At 41.9% G+C, this 20,165-nt stretch overlaps 1 protein-coding gene across 1 annotated transcript in view; it reads right to left on the bottom strand.

Annotated features, from left to right (window-relative positions):
- The window catches only part of SDK2 (sidekick cell adhesion molecule 2), a 462,515-nt gene that overhangs the window by 169,873 nt on the left and 272,477 nt on the right, over positions 1–20,165 (bottom strand). The window contains exon 4 of the mRNA XM_043963496.1: positions 7,699–7,846. Coding sequence (XP_043819431.1) covers positions 7,699–7,846 — 148 coding nt within the window. The remainder of the gene's footprint in view (positions 1–7,698; positions 7,847–20,165) is intronic.

Genomic DNA, 20,165 nt, shown 5'->3' with positions numbered 1-20,165 from the left:
TGGAATCCAGTACTTTTCCTTGCACAGCCTGCCTCATGGGGCTCTGGGGAGGATCAAATGAAATAATGCTTATGAAATACATTGCAAGCATTCCATGCTATGTGGATGTAAGTTGTCATTGCTGTAGATAGCAGAGGTTTGACTTGATTCACTTCCATACATTGTAAGTACATCATAGTTGAGTCTTTTCCCTTAGCTTCAGGCTTGCATTACACACTGCTTATTGAACATTTCAAAATGAATGTCTTGTAGACATTTCAAACTCAAGATGTCTAAGATAGAACCTACTACTGCCTTTGCTCCAAATCTCATCCCTCTCCAGAACCTCCTTATTACTATTGAGGGTACTACCATTCTTCTGGTCACCCAGGTTCACAAGCTAGGTATCTTCTCTGATTCCTCACTCTCACTTTCCTCACATATCCAATCAATTGCCTAGTTTGTCATCTCTATCTCTATAACATCACCTCATCACCACTCACAAAGTTACCATCTTAGTTCTTTCCCCCATAACGTCTTGCCTGGATTATTACAACAGCCTCTTGTTTGGTTGACTTAACAGAAATCTCTCCCCATTATGGTCCATCTTCCATTTGTTGTTGTTGAGTCATTTCAGTCATTTCTAACTCCTGTGACCCCATTTGGGATTTTCTTGGCAGAATTACTGGAGTGGTTTGCCATTTCCATCTCCAGCTCATTTTACAGACAAGGAAACTGAAGCAAACAAGGTTAAGTGACTTGCCCAGGGTCACATAGCTAGTAAGTATCTGACATCAGATTTAAACTCAGGAAGAAGAATCATCCTGACTCTAAGCCTGGTGCTCTATCCACTGCACCACCTAGCTGCCCCTCAATACTTTCTTCTTTTTTTTCTATTACACGAAAAACAATTTTAAGCATTCGTTTTTTCAAATGTTGAGTTCCAAATATCTCCCTCCCTCTCTCCTTTCCCCCCTCATTGAGAAGGTGAGCAATTTGATATTGGTTATACATGTGCAGTCATGCAAAACATATTTCCATGTTAGTCATATTGTGAAAGAAAACACATCATTCCTTATTCAATAAACTGCACTTTATGTTTTAATTCCTCAGAGACAGTTGTATTTCAGGTCTCACTCTGATATAGCAACACTGGTAAAATGTTGGTATTAAAAGGTGGGCCTTTGCTTAAATGGAGTTCATGGACTTAATACTGGAACTTTGCATTTTCCTAAATATAACCCAGTCTGCTCTGTTTCTATTTAACTCCAGGCCAAGTTTATTGTCCATCTCTACCGTCTGTCTCAGATACACATACTGTTGGAAAGCTTTTTAGGATATCTATCCAAATGCATGTTGAAATCTGGGCAGTATGATATGCTTCATCTACTTGGTCTTTGCTTCGTAGATGGCCAAGCCAGAATCCTTTAAGTGATTACAGATATCTTCCAGGATGCCCTTCAATGTTCCAAGCCTTGGTGCAGTCAGCACACTATTAGCCACCAGCAGGAGGATCTGATGGGAATCTCTATGTAACTTGGGCTCTGTGATGTATCTCCTCCACCTCAGTGGCAAATGTCTTTGGTGAACTTTCATCTCCCTGTTTAATGCCTCATCTGATGTCTATGCTCAGAGAATCATTGAATAAGATTATTTCTATTATTATATCTTTCAAGGAATCTTGAATGATCTTGATGTATAGATGGGAAACACCTTGTAAACAGTACTACAAAGCATTGTTCCATTCTTCAGAATCACATGATTTGTTGTCATCTACAAACAGCAAGCATGATGGGAGCTTATATGCTTTAAGCCTTTCACTTAATTGTGAGATGGTAAAGATGTGGTTCATTGTTGAGTATTGCTTCCAAAAGTTTGCTACTAATACCCTCATTGAGGATGACTTTGATTTCTTTATGGATGATTCATGTGTATATATATATATATATATATATATATATATGTATGTATGTATGTATATATACATATACACATATATGTATATGTCATATATGAATGATATAGATGCTTATTCCCTTCCCCGATTGGTGAGTGTTGTCACATGGACTTCTGGGTAGCCCCAACCATGAGCCATGCTTCACATTCTAGATCAGTTTTCATTTTTTTGGTCATATATTTATATATATATGTATGTGTATATGTATATATATATATACTTTGTTAATACCAAAAAAAAAACAACAAAAGAAAAAGCAATAACTCCTGCCCTATATGCCTACTCCCATGTAAAGTCTAAGATTACCACCCCTCAACCCATGTCTTTTGTATCTTCCTCTTCCTCAGAAACTGACCTTGCAACTGTTATGCTTCCAGGAAGAATCTTCCCTGAGTAGAATTGGTCCTAACTGACTGCTTTTCCTGTCTTTCTCTTTACGGCCATTTCTACCTTCTTTATTTTATTTATTTTTAAAAATTTCATTTAATTTTTTTTTTTTTTAGTGAGGCAATTGGGGTTAAGTGACTTGCCCAGGGTCACACAGTTAGTACGTGTTAAGTGTCTGAGGCAGGATTTGAACTCAGGTACTCCTGACTCCAGGGCTGGTGCTTTATCCACTTTGCCATCTAGCTGCCCCCATTTCTACCTTCTTTAGAAGCACCTTAAAGACTCTGATGTGGTGGTCCCACCGTCTTTGATGGAGAAAGTAGTTTGTTATAAAGATTTTTGCAAATCTTTTCGATTTTTCTTCTGTTTGTTGTCCTCCTTCCATGTTCATCCCTAAACGCCCCAGGGATGACTTTGCTTAGCTGGATATCTCACAAAGCTTTCTTTAAGCTGGTTTTATCTCCCACTGCTTCTCTCTGCTTTCTGAGATACTGCTGCTTATAATCTTCCAACATTCGTCTTTGTAAGATTTTTACAAATAAGTTTATATTCTAACATGATGGAGTATAAGTTGAATATGATGACCTCTGAGGTCTCTTCCAATTTAGAGATTCTATAATACCGCCCAGGCTGGGAAGGAAGGTTTCAGGGAGTTTTCTATAGTGGTGGATGAAGTAATTCCTTTGCTCACAGTCCTTTTCAGAGGTGTTGGATGTTGTTTCCAATGTTCAGTTACCCAAGAGTCAAACTGCCAAAACCAAACCCAGGGTGTTCACAGAGGGTCCTTGTCTGTGCTGAAAGGGCCTGTGTATTTATTTAGCCTCCCAACCAAAGCCAGCCCTGGTTCCTCCCTGCCACTCCTCCCCTCCCACAGCCAAAATACACATGGACCAACACATACATGAGTGCAAGCCACAAACGCACACATCCAAGCTCTCCTCCCCTTCTCTCCCATATAGTCCTATGCTGTGTGGGTCTCTTCATCCTTCCCCAGGGGAACTGTCCAGGCCCTCTGAGGTTCTGCAGCCTTGACAAGCTGCTCCCAATCCATAGCAACAACTCCAGTCCAAGGAGATATCACCTTCATACTTAGTCTTGCATCCATCTGTTCCCTTTTCTCCACTCAACACAGCTACCACCTCCATTGCAACAGTATCCTAACCTGTTCCCCTGCCTCAGGTTTTACCCCCATTCAATCCATTTTCTACCCAGCTGCTAAATTGATATTCCTAACATACAGACAGGTCTGACCATGGTGCTCACTTATTCAAGAAGCTCTAGCAGTTTCCTTTTGCCTCTAGGATAACATATAAACTCTTCTGTTTGGCTTTTAAAGCCCTTTACAATCTGGCTCCAGCTAGGTTTATTGTACCCAACTCCCTTTCATGTACTCTGTGTTCCAGGCAAACTGGCCAACTTCTTGTGCTCTGTACACAACATTCAATCTCCTGTTTCCATGATTCTGACAGGCTGCCCCCCCCCATGCCTGGAAAGCACCCCCCTCCTCACTTCTAGCTAATAGAGTCTCTAACTTCCTTCAAAGCTCAGTTCAAGTGTCACTTATCCCCCCACCCCGTACTTGCTTTTCATTTCACACTCACTCATTTCCCACCCTGAACTCGCTAAGGCAAGAGAGCTGGAATACTCTTTGCTTCCAGTTGTCACTTCCAGGTTCTTTCTCTATCTCCATCACACACTAAACTCTCCTCCTTTGAGGTTCATGCTTTTCATATCTACCATCCAATAAAAATCCTGGTAGCAGTTGTCTACACACCTCTAGGACATGTCCCTTCCTTCCTCAATGAATCCAGTGACTGGCTCACAATCCTTCTCTCTTTCCCAACTCATACCAGGGGACTTCAATGTACACACTGATATTGCACTCCCTTAAACAACCGAAATCTCCAAGTTCATTCACCTAACTCATTTCCTATTACTTTTTTTTTTTTGGCGGGGCAATGAGGGTTAAGTGACTTGCCCAGGTTCACATAGATAGTATCTATCAAGTGTCTGAGGCTAGATTTGAACTCAAGCCTCCTGAATCCAGGGCTGGTGAGTTATTCACTGCACACCACCCAGCTGCCCCTCCCCCCATTACTTACTCTTCTACCCAACATCGGCCACATATAAAGATTGTCATATAAAGATTGATCTTAGTGTCCACTTTCATGTCCCTGAACTCTGAAATTCTCTTACCTGATCACAGTCTGTTGGCTTTCTACCTCTCCCTTGGCCTTCCCTTACCAAACCTTTTTTTTTTTTGGGTTCATACCATGATCTCCAATGCCTCCATCTCTCATTTTCTCCCACAAGACATCACCCTTCCACAAGCCACACCCTCCTCTTTTCCTCATCTTGTCCCGTTGGTGAAATAGTTCAATTTTATTCTGTCCTCTTCTCTTGCTCTCTGCTCCCTTATTATATGGCTGATTTTGACCTACCAAGCCCCAACTAAGATCACTCCCACAATCCACTGCCTTTCTTGTTATACATGTGCAGCTGGATGTAGGTGGAGGGAAAAAAAACAACGGTGTAACTGTTCTTACTGGGTCTACTACAGATTTATGTTACATAACCTCAACAGGGTCCTAACTGCTGCAAGGCAAATTCTTTTACACCTCACTAATTAACTCACCGTTCCACCTTCTATAGTAAATCTTCCCAATCTTTTCATCTCTCCTCAAGTCTCCCATGGCTCCTCCACCTACCACGCTTTTAGCTGAGAACCTTGCCTTATATTTCATGGAAAAATGTGAGGCCCTTTGCTGAGAGCTCTCCCTCTTCTCCCCTCCTTTTTATCTCATCTCACCCAGATACCCTTTGCCACTATCTCCTTCTTCACCCCTGTCTCACATGATAAGATGGCTCTTCTTCTCACCAACCCCTCTACCTGTTCAATCAATCCTATTCCACCCCATCTCCTCCAGCATATTGCTCCCTCTATTATCTCCACTCACTTATCTCTAATTTTTCCCTGTCTACTGGTTCCTTTCCTTCTGTCTGTAAGAATACCTATGTCTTCCCCATCCTCAAACCCCCCCAACTTGATCCTTCCATATCTAGTATTGTCCCACATATTTCTTGCCTTTTGTGGCTAAACACCTTGAGAAGGCCATCTCCAATAGGTGCCTCCATCTTTTTCTCTTCTCACTTTCTTCTTATCTCTCTACAATACAACTTCCCACATCATCATTGCACTGAAGCTGCTCTCTTCAAAGTTACCAATAATCTCTCAGTTGCCAAATCCAATAGCCTTTGAGAAATCCTTAGCCTTTTTGACCCCTCTGCAGTGTTTGACTACCAATTACCCTTTTCTTCTTGACACTTCTCTCTAGGTTTTCAGTATATCCCTTTCTTCTGGTTTTCTTCCTATTTTTTTTTTTTGGTGGGGCAATGGGGGTTAAGTGACTTGCCCAGGGTCACAGAGCTAGTAAGTATCAAGTGTCTGAGGCTGGATTTGAACTCAGGTACCCCTGAATCCAGGGCCAGTGCTTTATCCACTGTGCCACCTAGCCACCCCCTTCTTCCTACCTATCTTACTGCTCCTTTTCAGTCTCCTTTGTTGGATCTTCATCTAGGTCACTCATTAACTGTTGGTATCCCACAGGGCTTTTCTTGGGCCCTCTGCTCTTCTCCCTCTATACTATTTCATTAGGTGATCTCATCAGATCCAGTGGGTTTAATTATTATCCCTATGGTGATGATTCTCAAATGGACCTATAGAGTCTTAAAAACTTTGCTGACTTCCAATCTCTCATCTCCAACCGCCTTTCAGATATCTTGACCTGGATGTCCAGGAGACATCTTAAACTCAACATGTCTAAAATGAACTCTTTATGCTTCCTGCCTCACCCACCTCCATTCCAAACTTCCCTATTACTGTTGAGGGCACCACCATCCTCCCAGTGCTTCAAGCTCACAACCTAGGTGCCATCTTTTGATTCCTCATTATGTCTGACTTCCACCCTTCCACAGTTAATCTTATGCTAAGGCCTGTTGCTTTCACCTCTCATTCTTCTCTCCTTTGATACTGCCACCACTCTGGTATGGGGTGTTTACATGCTCTCTCTCCTTTTAGACTGTAAGGCAAGGACCGTCTTTTGCCTTTTTTGGGGGAATCTCTAGTGCTCAGCCTAGATAGTTCTGGCACACAGTAGCTATTTAATAAATGCATATTGATCAACCAAAGTGTCCTCCTCCTGGAGGGCACCATTTCCTTTCCATTCACCCTGCAAGGCAAGGTACCTCCTGTACCACTGAACCTTGTTATTGCACCTTGTTGGGAGACTAAAATGCCTCATCTCTGGAACCTGGGAACCTAGCACATCCCATAGGCAGCTGGTGATGCAGTGAATAAAGTGCTGGGCCTGGAGTCAGGAAGATCTGAGTTTAAATCTGATGTCTGACAGGTACTAGCTGTGTGACCTTGGGCAAGTCACCTAAACCCCTCACCCACCTGTGCCTCAGTTTCCTCAACTGTAAAGTGGGGATCATAATTGCACCCATGTCGAAGGGTTATTGTGAGGATCAGATGAGATAATATTTGCAAAAAGTGCTTGACATGGAGTAGGTGCTATATAGATGCTTATTCCCTTCCCTGATTGGTGAGTTTCCATTTTTTTTTTGGCCATCTTCTGCACCCATGCAAGTACTACTCACTCCCAACCTTTCCAGCTTCAAAACCCTTAGTCCAATCAATGCTGCCATTGATTGATAGATACTAGAAACACCTGCCCTTCCCCTCACCATCCCAGGGACTTCCCAAACCAGGACACTGCCACTCCCATGGATGTCTTTTCTCCACCAATTAGAATACAAGCTCCTTGAGGGAAGGGACTATTTTTTGCTTTTGTATTTGTATTCCCAGGGTTTTTCACAGTGTTTGGCCCTTGTCAATTTCATACCTGCGCTTTATAAATGCTGCTGAATGAACGAATGAAAGGTTGGTTTAGGGATCTCTCTGTGTCCCTGTCTCTCTCTCTCCGTGTCTCTGTCTCTGTCCCTCTCTATCTCTGTCTGTCTCGTCTCTGGTCTTTGTCTCTCATTCTTCTCCCCTCTCCCCCCCCCCAGAAGGTAGGGATGATACTCTGAAATCCCCTACATTGGATAAAATGCAGCCTCTCCTTTGTAACCCTCACTCCAGGGCAGTTCATTTTTCTCAATGACTTCTCTCTTTGACCTCTCCAAGACCCTTTCACCAATCACCCAAGATGTGTTCCCTTTCTCACTAAAGTCAACAATGACTGAGAAGAAATTTCACTGAGAGGGCTCCTCTATTTATTGTTTCTTCCAGATGTCTGGTCTATCCAAGCTCATAACTTGGTCTGAATGCTTCCGCCCAACTTGACCTGCCCCATGAGGACAACTGTACTCACATTCTGCTGCTGGGTGGAATCTTCCGGCCATCCCGGAACCAGGTGACCTGTGGTTGGGGGAAGCTGGAAATTCGAGGGGCTTTGATGACAGCTGCCTCTCCATGGGAGACACTCTGGTGCTTCTCACCCTCTTCAAAACTCCCCATATCTGCAGGAGGAAAGAGGAGGAGAGGAAAGCCTGTGAGAAAGGCTGGGGGGTTGTGGTGGATTGGGTCAGCCCACTGAGCATCTGGGTCCTGTGATGGAGGTGGGGAGAGCAGAAAGAATAATGGACAGATGACATGATAAAGAATAAAGGATGATGGGCAAATAGAAAATAGAATGAAGGGAAGGCAATTAGGAGGTTGGGTAGTACCATCTCTTGTAGTCTTGGCTAATACTTTGATTTTTGTCCAGGGCTCAGTACTAACTGGAATCAGTTGCTGCTGCCCGGGCTGTAGGAAAGGGGGGTGGGGAGGTAGGGTCATGTTTAGTGAGGCTTAGCCTTAGTACTAGAGATACAGATTCAGGTATTGTTGGATGAGATTCCGTACCCCTTGGCTTGCCCCTAAGGAGAGAGAGGTTCTCTCCTCTGATACCATGACTGGATATCTTTCAGAAAGTAGAGAGGAAAATGTTTTCCTTCCTAGACCACAACAATATTAGCTGACATTTACACAGTGCTTAAAGGTTTACAAAACACTCTTCACATATTATTTCTTATTATTCTTACCAACAACCCTAGAAGAGAGATGCTATTATTATCCTAGTTTTATAGATAAGGACCAATCTCAGGACTGGCATAGATTAGTGACTTGCCCAGGGTCACTCAGCTAGGAAGTATCTGAGGCAAAATTTGAACTAAATTCCTCTTTGTACCATCCTATCAACTGTCTAGATAGGGGGCAGGGGGAGAGTGGTGAACAGCATCCAACTCCTCCTGACAAAGAACCCTTGCTGATTTGGCACATTGCAAGGGAAAAACACTTATCCTTGAAGTGATGAGCTAAAAGCCAAGAAGGAAATGGAAGAGCAAATGAGGAAGGTGTAAGACTTCTCAGACTGGCTGCCCCACTGGGGACCTTCCAGTGGGGAGATATCTGGGGGAACCTGCTTCTGCTCCCCTTCCAGAAGGCAGAAGACAAACAGAGTCTTGCAGCAGGGCAAGCCCCAGATGAACCTAGGAGGACATTTTTTTATTTTTGAGAGGGAGAAATTGGGAAATGAAGTTCCTTCAATCCCTAGAAAAAGGAGATGGGAAAAGAGGGGAGCTAGGTGGTACAGTGGATAGAGTGTTGGGCCTGGAATCAGGAATGCCTGAGTTCAAATTCAGCCTCAGTCACTCACTGTCTGTATGACCCTGTACAAGTCATTTGACCCTTATTTGCCTCAGTTCCTGATCTGTAAAATGGGGACACATTGGAGAAGGAAATGGGAAACCACTCAAGTATTTTTGCCAAGAAAAGCCCATGGACAAGCCCATGGGGTCATGAAGAGTTGGACACAACTGAATGACAATAATAACAAATGGGAGAGGAGACCTGGAAGGGGAGATGGGTTAACAACTAAGATACATTTCAGTGTAGTAATGAGGGCAAAATCCCAGCAGACCCACACTTCTTCCTCTGCTCCATCTTTCCTCCTGGTTTGCAGCCAGTCATTTCCAGGATAAGTGTTCCTTTATAATATGCCAAATTGGGATGAGTGTTTCATAAAGAGCAGAAAAAAAGTAGCCCCATCCCCTCCTTCAATTGCCCTCCCCTGCTCTCTGTGATCCAGGAAGGGCATCGTCTTCCCATCCTCTTTCAGAAGGATGTCGAATCTCAGCTTGACCTTGCCAGCTGCCCTCTGTCCCTCCAAATGTTCCTATTCTTCTCAGTGGCAGAGAAAACCTGCCAGGAGGACCCGGTCTTGGATCGTCTGTTTAATAAACCAGAACCACCAGGGAGTCACTCATTTACAGTAATGCCCAAATGACTGATAAGCACTTATTATGCCTTAGACCCCAGAGATACCCAGAGGATCTGGGATTTAATCAGTGGGAATTTAGCGCCACCCTGATGATTAGATTGCAACAACCTGTACATAATTTAGTATAGGGTTTTTTTTTAAACCTTTTTCCCCCCCAAATGTTATGGCCCCCTTAGATAGCCTGGGGAAGCTTCTGGACCCCTTCTCACAAGAATGTTTTTAAAATCCATAAAATGAAAATTTATAATTCCACAAGAAACCAATGATATTGAAAATGTTATCAAAATATTAAAAGAACAATTTCATGGACATAGAGTAATAAGCCCTGATTTTAATAAGTCCCATGGAGTCATCTGGGGCATGCAAAGGTTAAGTGACTTGCCAAAGGTCACACTGCTAGCAGTTCTGTCAGAGGCAGGATTTCAACTCAGGTCTTACTGACTCCATACCCAGTATCTTTATCCAACTAGGTTGCCTCTGGGCAGCTATGGCTTCTTGCATTTTAAGAGAGAAAATTCCTTAAATGAAAAGGAAAGGGGCAGCTAGGTGATGCAGTGGATAAAGCACCAGCTCTGGATTCAGGAGGACCTTAGTTCAAATTTGGCCTCAGACACTTGACACTTACTAGCTGTATGACCCTGGACAAGTCACTTAACTCTCATTGCCCTGCTCCCCCCCCCCCCAATGAAAAGGAAAAATCTCTAACAGTGAACTAACCCTCCTTGACTGTGCCTCCTGGCTTTCTCCAAGCTGAGGCTTCCTCAACTAAGATATCACCTTCTACAAGAACCCTTTCCTGTTCCTCCTTAATGGGACAGCTAGGTGATATAGTATATAGAGTGCTGAACCTGGAGTCAGGAAGACCTGAGTTCAAATCTGGCCACAGACACTAGCTATGTGACCTTGGGCAAGTTATTTAACCTCTGCTTGGCTCAGTTTCCTCTTCTATAAAATGAGAATACTAACAGCACCTCCCTCTCATGATTGTTGTAAAGATAAAATGAAATAATGTTTGTAAAGCACTTTGTTAAACTAAAAGTGCTATATAAATATTTTTGTTGTTATTCAGTTGTGTCTGACTCTTCATGATCCTGTATACCACACTTTCCATGGGGTTTTCTTGGCAAAGATACTGGAGTGGTTTGCCATTTATTTCTCCAGTGAATTAAGACAACAGAGATTAAGTGACTTGTTCAGGGTCACACAGGTAGTAAGAAACAAGCTTCATTTGAACTCAGGTCTTCCTGACTCCAGGACCAGCACTCTATCTACTCTTCCACCTAGCTACCATATAAATATTAGCTATTGTTATCATTATTATTATCAATACTAGTACCTTTCCTCCATGATTACCTCTAATTTATCCTGAATCCATCTTGTTTGTGTATTGTTATTTGCATCTTTTCTCGTCATTGGACTGTAAGTTCCTTGAGGGTAGGGAACTGGGTGGTGCCATAGTGCATAGAGTGCTGGGCTTGGAATCTGAAAGACCCATCTTTCTGACTCTCTGGCCTCACACATTTCCTAGCTGTGTGACCCTGGGCAATGCTGTTTGCCTCAGTTTCCTCATATGTAAAACAAGCTAGAAAAGAAAATGGCAAACCACTCCAGTATCTCTGCCAAGAAAACCCCAAATGGATGGATCAGTGGAATAGATTAGGTACCCAAGACATAGTAGTAAATTACCATAGTAACCTAGTGTTTGATAAACCCAAAGATCCCAGCCTCTGGGATAAGAGTTCACTATTTGACAAAAACTGCTTGGAAAACTGGAAAACAATATGGCAGAAACTAGGTATTGACCAACATCTTATACCATATACTAAGATAAGGACATGATAAGGATACGCTAAGGATAGTGTACATTATTTAGACATAAAGAATGATACCATAAAGAAATTAGGAGAGCAAGTAATAGTCTACCTGTCAGATCTATAGAGAAGGGAAGAATTCATGGCCAAACAAGAGACAGAGAGCATTACAAAATGTAAAATAGATAATTTTGATTATATTAAATTAAAAGGTTTTGCACAAACAAAACCAATGCAACCAAGATTAGAAGAAACATAGAAAGTCAGGAAACAATCTTTACAGCAATGGCTCTGATAAAGGCCTCATTTCTCAAATATATAAGGTACTGAGTTGAATTTAGAAGAATATGACCTGTTTCTCAATTGATAAATGGTAAAAAAAAAATATGAACAGGCAGTTTTCAGATGAAGAAATCAAAGATATCTATAGTCATGTGAAGAAATGCTCTAAATCACTGTTGATTAGAGAAATACAAATTAAAATAACTCTGAGGTATTATCTCACATCTATCAGATTGTCTAATATGACAGAAAAGGAAAATGACAAATGTTAGAGAGGATGTGGGAACACTGGGTCACTAATGCATTGTTGATGGGGTCGTGAACTCATCAAATCATTCTGGAGATCAATTTGGAACTATGTCCAAAGGGCTATGGGACTGTGCATATCCTCTGATCCAGCAATACCATTATAAGGTCTGTATTCCAAAGAGATTATAAAGAAGAGGAAAGGACCTATTTGTACAAAAATATTTACAGGAACTCTTTTTGTGGAGGAACAATATTGGAAATTGAGGGGATATCTATCAATTGGGGAATGGCTGAACAAACTGTGGTATGTGAATGTAATGGAATACTATAGTGCAATAAGAAATGATGAGCGGAAATAATGTCATAAGACAATTCCTGGAGCAGCAAGAAATGATGAGCAGACAGATTTCAGAAAAACCTGGAAAGATGTATATGAACTGATGCAAAGTGAAATGAGCAGAGTCAGGAAAGCATTATATACAGTAACAGCAACATTGTGTGATGATCAACTATGAATGAGCTAGCTCATCTCAGGAATACAATACAAAGACAATTCCAAAGGATTCATAATAGAAAATGTTCTCCATATGCATAGTAAGAACTATGGAGTCTGAATGCAGATCAAAGCATACTATTTTCACTTTATTTTTTTAATATGAGGTTTTTTTTCCTTTAATTCTATTTCTTCTTTCACAACTATGACTAATATGGAAATATGTTTTACATGATTGAACATATATAACCTACATCAAATTGCTTACCATTTTAGGAAGAGAGAAGGGAAGGGAGGAAGATTTAGAACTCACAGTTTTGTAAAAAAAAATACATGTTAAAATTGTCTTTACATTTAATTGGAAAAAATAAAATACTAAAAAAAAAAAGAAAAATCCAAATGAGGTCATGAAGACTTAGAAATGACTGAAGGGAGTATTTTTGTCTTTCTTTGTATTCCCAGAGTTTAACATGGTGACTGGCACTTAAATACTTAATTGCTTAATAAATGCTAAATAATTGCTTAATAAATGCTTAATAATTGCTAAATAAATAAAATACTTAATAAATACTTGTTGACTATTTAGGCACTAGCAACCCCCCAAAACCCTCATATAAAGTACAAGCTATCACCATTGTCAGTAACTATAAGTCAAGTCCAGTGTTTGAAACACTTATTTTTGGCAGTGAAGAAGAGGTCAGGGAATGAGAAGAGGAAGATTACATTTCACAGGGCTAGCTCTGCTCAGCAGGAATCAGTGGCTATGTCCAGCTCCCAGGCTAGAAGGGTTGACAACTGTACTGAAGACATAGTGCATAAGGATGTCTGAGTGGTGTGGAGGGTGCCTTGGGACTCATTTAAAGGATGAAAGTGGCTTCAGCAGGATTGAGAGTAATCCTGAGCTGATGACAGGGTGACAGTGTGACCTTGGCTATCTGTGTGAGGAAGATGACTTCTGGGTCAGCTCCCAGGCATCTCAGTTATCTCTCCTCATTTCCACGTGCTGCAAATTTATAACAACTTAAAAAAAAAGAGAGAGAAGTTGAGTGGAAAAGGAAGGAAGGGAAAGAGGGGGGAGATGTTTTATTGACTTCCTTTTAATTGCTGTAATTAAAAACATGTAAAAGAATCTTTTTTAAATGACTTTGCCATTATCATTAGTTGTTAGCACAGCTGACTTATTAATTTCTCATTAGGACTCTGATTTGCATTCTCTTTTTGGGAAGGGGGAATTCATGCTGGGCAAGAGGAAGAGATGATACCTGTTTTACCCATTCCTTCTTTGGAAAAGTCCTGGAGATTACTTGTCTGGGAGTACTGGTCACTTGGAGATTGTAAGGCCACCCAGGGAATTTAGAAATGGATATCAGAGGTAATTTTACAGATAAAGAAACTGAGGCCTGGAGAACAGAAGTGAGATATAGAGACGGAAGGGACCTCAGGAGTCATTTAGTCCATTACTCTCATATGTCAAACCAAGGTCAAGGTAAGATTAGGCATGGGATGAAACTCAGGCCCATTGACAGTATGGCTTGTTCAAGGTCATCCAGGTGGTACTTGTCAGAGGCACTCTGCCCTGGAGTAGCAGAGGTCAGACTGGGGAAGAGAGTATCTTCTCCATTCTTATAATTAGGAGCCTGATACGCTTGAGTTTAAAAAGTGCAGCTGCTACAGGGACCTGGAGGTCAGCACTGGGAAAGTAGAATGGGCAAGAAGCCATTTTGCCTCTGACCATGGACCAGAAGAGGAGAACCATATGTTGAAAGATCCGAGGAGCCTTCTTCCGTAAAACCTACCTAGATTAATCCCACCCAAGGAGCAATCCCCTATTCAGCTTTTAGAAAATTCAGTTTTGACTATGTGGATTTATACTTTTGGATATGTTTCTCTGGAATTATTCTTTTTTCTTTCTTTTTTTTTTAAGTGAGGCAATTGGGGTTAAGTGACTTGCCCAGGGTCACACAGCTAGTAAGTGTCAAGTGTCTGAGGCCGGATTTGAACTCAGGTACTCCTGACTCCAGGGCTGGTGCTCTATCCACTGCGCCACCTAGCTGCCCCTCTGGAATTATTCTTAAATTACCTCTGGGTGTATGTGTGTATATATATGTACTTGTGTGTGTGTGTGTATGTGTTTAATTTTAAAAAAATTTTATTTATTTATTTATTTTTTTAGTGAGGCAATTGGGGTTAAGTGACTTGCCCAGGGTCACACAGCTAGTAAGTGTCAAGTGTCTGAGGCCGGATTTGAACTCAGGTAACTCCTGACTCCAGGGCTGGTGCTCTATCCACTGCGCCACCTAGCTGCCCCTCTGGAATTATTCTTAAATTACCTCTGGGTGTATGTGTGTATATATATGTACTTGTGTGTGTGTGTGTGTGTGTGTTTAATTTTTAAAAAATTTTATTTATTTATTTATTTTTTTAGTGTGGCAATTGGGGTTAAGTGACTTGCCCAGGGTCACACAGCTAGTAAGTGTCAAGTGTCTGAGGCCGGATTTGAACTCAGGTAACTCCTGACTCCAGGGCTGGTGCTCTATCCACTGCGCCACCTAGTTGCCCCTCTGGAATTATTCTTAAATTACCTCTGGGTGTATGTGTGTATATATGTACTTGTGTGTGTGTGTGTGTGTATGTGTTTAAAGGTGGAGATAAAGGAGGAAGAGGTGTCCTATCTTTGTTCATTTGTGTCCAATTCTTTGTGATCCCATGGACCCTGCTGTCTTCCAATCTCTCTCAAAGTCTATCCAAGTTTATGTTCATTGTTTCCATAGCACTATCCATCTCATCCTCTTCTATATCACCACCACCACCACCAGAAAGGTGAAAGCTTATTGTGTACCAGGTTTCTGTCTTACCAAAAGCTGGTACAAAAGAGGTTATACTGGCCCAAGATGGCAGAAGCTATTGGTAGGAGGGGTCAAACCTGTGCTTTATGTGTCCAAAAGGAAAGTACTGATCTGTACTCCTTACCAGGGAGCAAGGTGGTGCAGTAGATAGAGCACTGGGCCTAGAGTCAGGAAGACCCAAGTTTAGACAATTACTAGCTGTGTGACTGTCTTTAAATCATTTAACCTCTGCCTGAATTTCCTCAACTGTAAGATGGGGAAAATAATAGTACCTATCTCAAAGGGTTGTGTGGATCTAATGAGATAATAATGTTAAGTGCTCAGCCCAGAGTCTGAAAGACAGCAGATACTTAATATATACTTATTCCTTTCCCCTTACTTGGAGAGAATAAATACCAGCAAAACTTTGGAACACGTGTATATATAGATTTAACCCCCCCCCCCCCCGCCCCGCCCTGCCGCGCCAAAACCCAATACTGGAAGGAGATAGGGAAAATATGAACACCCTAATAGAGACATGTCTACCAGGCATACACAAGCATAAGTACTTAGTAATCAGAACCTTTCTACAGTTGCCAGGGGTGTGATGAGAGGAAATTTCTCTGTGTATGGCTTGCATGCAAGGATCTGAGTAAGCTACTCAAGCTTTGGCAGAAATCAGGACTAGGGCTACACCTTCAAGGAGACTGACAAGGCCATTTTTTTTTTTAACGGAAGGTTACTGAGCTGAGGCCTGAGCAGAAGGCATAGAGGAATCATTATGTACCCTTTGGAGGGCACTCACATGACGCTACAAGGATGATCTCCCAAGGCTTTTACCATAGCTGATGATGTTTAGGGGAGAGCCACATTTATCTCATGCTTTGGAAGCTCAGAGGATGGAGAAAACTCACAAGTAGCACATCTTTTGACTAAGACCAGCTGAAGCTTTCTAATTTCTACAGCCTAGCTGTGACTTCAGCTCGTAAAAGCTCATGGAAGGGTAACTAGGTGGCACAGTGGATAGAGCACCAGCCCTGGATTCAGGAGAACCTGAGTTCAAATCCCACCTCAGACACTTGACACTTACTAGCTGTGTGACCCTGGGCAAGTCACTTAATCCTCACTGCCCTGCAAAAAAAAAAAAAAGAAAAGAAAAGAAAAAGCTCATGGAGAAGCAAGCAGTAATATGAGGCTTGAGTTCTGTTCTAGGAACCCCAGCAAGTGGTTAGTGTCCTGCTACAAAACCTTAGTGTCCAAGGAAGACATCAGATAGCAGAAAAGGCAACTGATGTCAGATCTAGTCTACAAAAGAATCCTGGAGAATGGCTGGGATCCTGCAAAGAATATGTGACTATTTATTGTCCAAGGGGGAGTTAATTATTCCTTGAGCATCAAGAAGATAAGAACAATGGGAAGTCAGCCATGTGGGCCCTGGGAAGGACCTATCAGACAATAACAGATGGGATAGATATTGGTCCACCTGAAGAGGAAGGAAAGAAACAACATTTATTACAAACATAATATATGCCAGAAGTTATCTTATTATCAGAATTATTATCTTATCAGAAATTATCTCCTTTGATCTTCACAATAAACCAGTGAGACAGGGCCTGTTATCATTCCTATTTTACAGTTGGGGAAACTGAGGAATTCAGAGGTTAAATGATTTGCTCAGGGCCCCACAACCAGTAAGTTTCTGAGGCTGAATTTGAACTCAGATCCTCCTGACTCCATCCGGGAGTGGCTCCTGACTATGGCTCTATCCATAGCACTACTTCACTGCCTCTAAGTAGATGATAATTCTGATAGTGATTTGGATGAAAGAGATATTGCATTTTGGTGTCCTCCTGAGGGTCAGAGCATGAAGGGAGTTGAAAAAAGTGTGTTTACCAAAAGTCAAATACCAGTGGCAGTGTGGATACAAGCAAAAGAGTTCAAAAGGCAGAACCACCTTAGCCTAAGGGCTTTTGCTAGCTGGCTAGGTACAACTGGAGGTCTGATGTACAAAAAAGCTGAAATAGCCCCTGAGGCTATAGGCTTTAAAGAGCTGAGAATCCTTCCCAGCAGGGAAGTGGCCTCATATTGTCTGCACTTAAATGGGATACCAGCAGACCACTGTGGAGAGATAGCAGGCAGCAATTCAGTGTCAAGAGCCAACAAATGGTAGGGCAAGAGAGTTGAATAGCCCAGCAGAAAACAGCAGCCAGTCACAGTATGATGACATCACAAAATATTCTATAACACCAGTACCTCTATAGGAAAGCACATATAGACAATGTTGAAGGCAGAGATGTTCCAGCTGGGACAAAAACCTAGGAATATCAATTGCTTTAATTATACGTGTTCCCTAAGCATGTACTCTCTCACATAAGTGTTCCCTGAATGTGCTCCTTTTCTCGTGGGGAATCTATGACAGAGTAGACCCCAGTGTTTATGAGATAATTTTCTGTCTCATTTTACTCTTCTGTTTAACTAGACAGATCCTTTTTACTTTTATGGCCCTCAGTTTCCCCATCTATAAAACAAAGGGGTTGGATTACATGACCTTTGAATTTTCTTCCAACTTTAGATACATGATTTTAGATACATGATATATTAAGACCCCACAAATAATCTTGTTAGAATGTTAGTTCCTCGAGTGTAGAAACCATCACCTTCTTTGTAAATGTATTCCCATTCCAGTTGTTGTTCATCCTTTTTTTTTTTTGTTTGTTTGTTTGTTTTTGTTTTTGTGGGGCAATGAGGGTTAAGTGACTTGCCCAGGGTCATACAGCTAGTAAGTGTCAAGTGTCTGAGGCTGGCTTTGAACTCGGGTCCTCCTGAATCCAGAGCTAGTGCTTTATCCACTGCGCCACCTAGCTGCCCCCCATCCTTTGTTTTTAAAGAGGATCAATGGCATCATGGGGTGTCGTCTTGACTAGAGCTTCAATTGGATTTAAGTGAGACAGAGTTGTACAAAGTCTTCAACCTCATTCTCTCTTCCAGAGTCATGCAAGTTCAGTGGCAAGACAAAAAATCAAGACAAGTGGCAATAACCTGGGTTATAGTGAATGATCTTGGCTCCTTCAATGTCTGACCAAGCTCTAAGTGCTCCACAGTGCCTATTTCAGCCATCTTCATGGCCCTTAGAACAAATTGTTCTCATCTATCTATTCCACCAGGGGAAGTCTTCACATCGTTGGGGTAGACAACTCTCTAACTCACCAATGGGTTTGAAGTCTGTCAGTTCCCACAGTGTCTAGCATATATTAGATACTTAATAAATGCTTGTTGATTGATCAACTGTGATTCTATGATCCCAAATATCTTTTGCCCTGAATTAACATGTTTCCTAGGGGCAGCTAGGTGGCACAGTGAATAGAGCACCGGCCCTGGAGTTAGGAGTACCTGAGTTCAAATCTGGCCTCAGACACTTAACACTTACTAGCTGTGTGACCCTGGGCAAGTCACTTAACCCCATTTGCCTTACTAAAAACAAAACAAAACATGTTTCCTAGCAGATCTGCTAAAAGGGACATTGGCGGGTGCCCCTAAGTTTAGTTTTGAATATATATATAGACTCAAAGCATTCCTTGAACTTGGGGCAGCTTTAACAGGGTCCATGTTTGAAAGGGGAGATGGTCCAGGCTACACAGGGAAGAATAATATATGTTCTATATTATGCTGGGCCCCTTAAAATGGAAATTGATTTTCCAAGGAGAGGGGATATATCCCCGGCAGGAAAATTAAAGTATTATACAAAAAAGGATCTAGAAAAAAACGTCACAAACATTTTTCACCGTCTAGTCTTGCCCTCAGACAAGAAGAAAAATGGCAGGAAAGGAAAGATGGAGACAGCATGGTATAGCAGGTGAAAATGTAAGAGACCTAATTCTAGGTCTCTTTAAGCAAATTCATTCCTTTTTCTGGCTCTCAGTTTCTTCCTCTGTAAAATAAGGGCATGGGACTAGATTTCTTCCTGTCTGTTTAGCATAAAAACTTGTTCAAAGTTGGTTCAGGGGCAAACATCCATTTGTAAGTATAGACAAATTGCCTAGACAAACACCTCAGTAGAGCGGGCAAAGACTGTAGGAACAGAATGAAGCATACACTGTCAAGACTTGGTCAATGAATGTACTGATTTCCTCCTGTAACAAGAGTTGTATAACAGGAGTGATCTAGTAATCCGATGGATCGAGGCACCTCCAATGGAGCTGGACTTGTGGAAAGTAAAAATCCCTTAATAATGGTCTTTGTGACTATGGGACTCTTCTGAAGACGATCTTCAGGCTCTCTCTAGGATCAATCACCCAAGCTCTTTGTAGAAAGGGGGCACCCCCTGAGCTGTGGGTCACATTTTTTTTTTCAGGGCAATAAGGGACACACAGCTAATGTCAAGTGTCTGCTGAATCCAGGGCTGGCACTTTATCCACTGTGCCACCTAGCTGCCCTCCACTTTTTTTTTTTCCACAGGGCAATGAGGGTTAAGTGACTTGCCCAGGGTCACACAGCTAGTAAGTGCCAAGTGTCGGAAGCCAGATTTGAACTCAGGTCCTCCTGAATACAGGGCAGGTGCTTTATCCACTGTACCACCTACCTGCCCCCCACCCCCCATTTTTCTTAACTGTACTTTGTTGTTATGAGGGAGGATTCAGGGGTAGAAAGGGTGTGATAGAGGAGTGATGGTCATGTTTAAATCAAGCATCAATAAACCATTTAAAAATTGATCACTTGGCTCCAAAGGTATCCCCTTAGCTGCTATGGGTGATCCTTTGCCTTGTACGTATCATCAACATCTTCCTTCCTCCATCCACCTTGGCCTCATCTCTTGCACACAGGCTTCCAATTTTGATCTTACATCTCTCAAACATGGGT

This window comes from Dromiciops gliroides, chromosome 4 (assembly GCF_019393635.1).
Source record: "Dromiciops gliroides isolate mDroGli1 chromosome 4, mDroGli1.pri, whole genome shotgun sequence".
Classification (NCBI taxonomy): domain Eukaryota; kingdom Metazoa; phylum Chordata; class Mammalia; order Microbiotheria; family Microbiotheriidae; genus Dromiciops; species Dromiciops gliroides.
The sequence above is the reverse complement of the archived record's forward strand: the minus strand, read 5'-3'. Positions and strand labels throughout refer to the sequence as shown.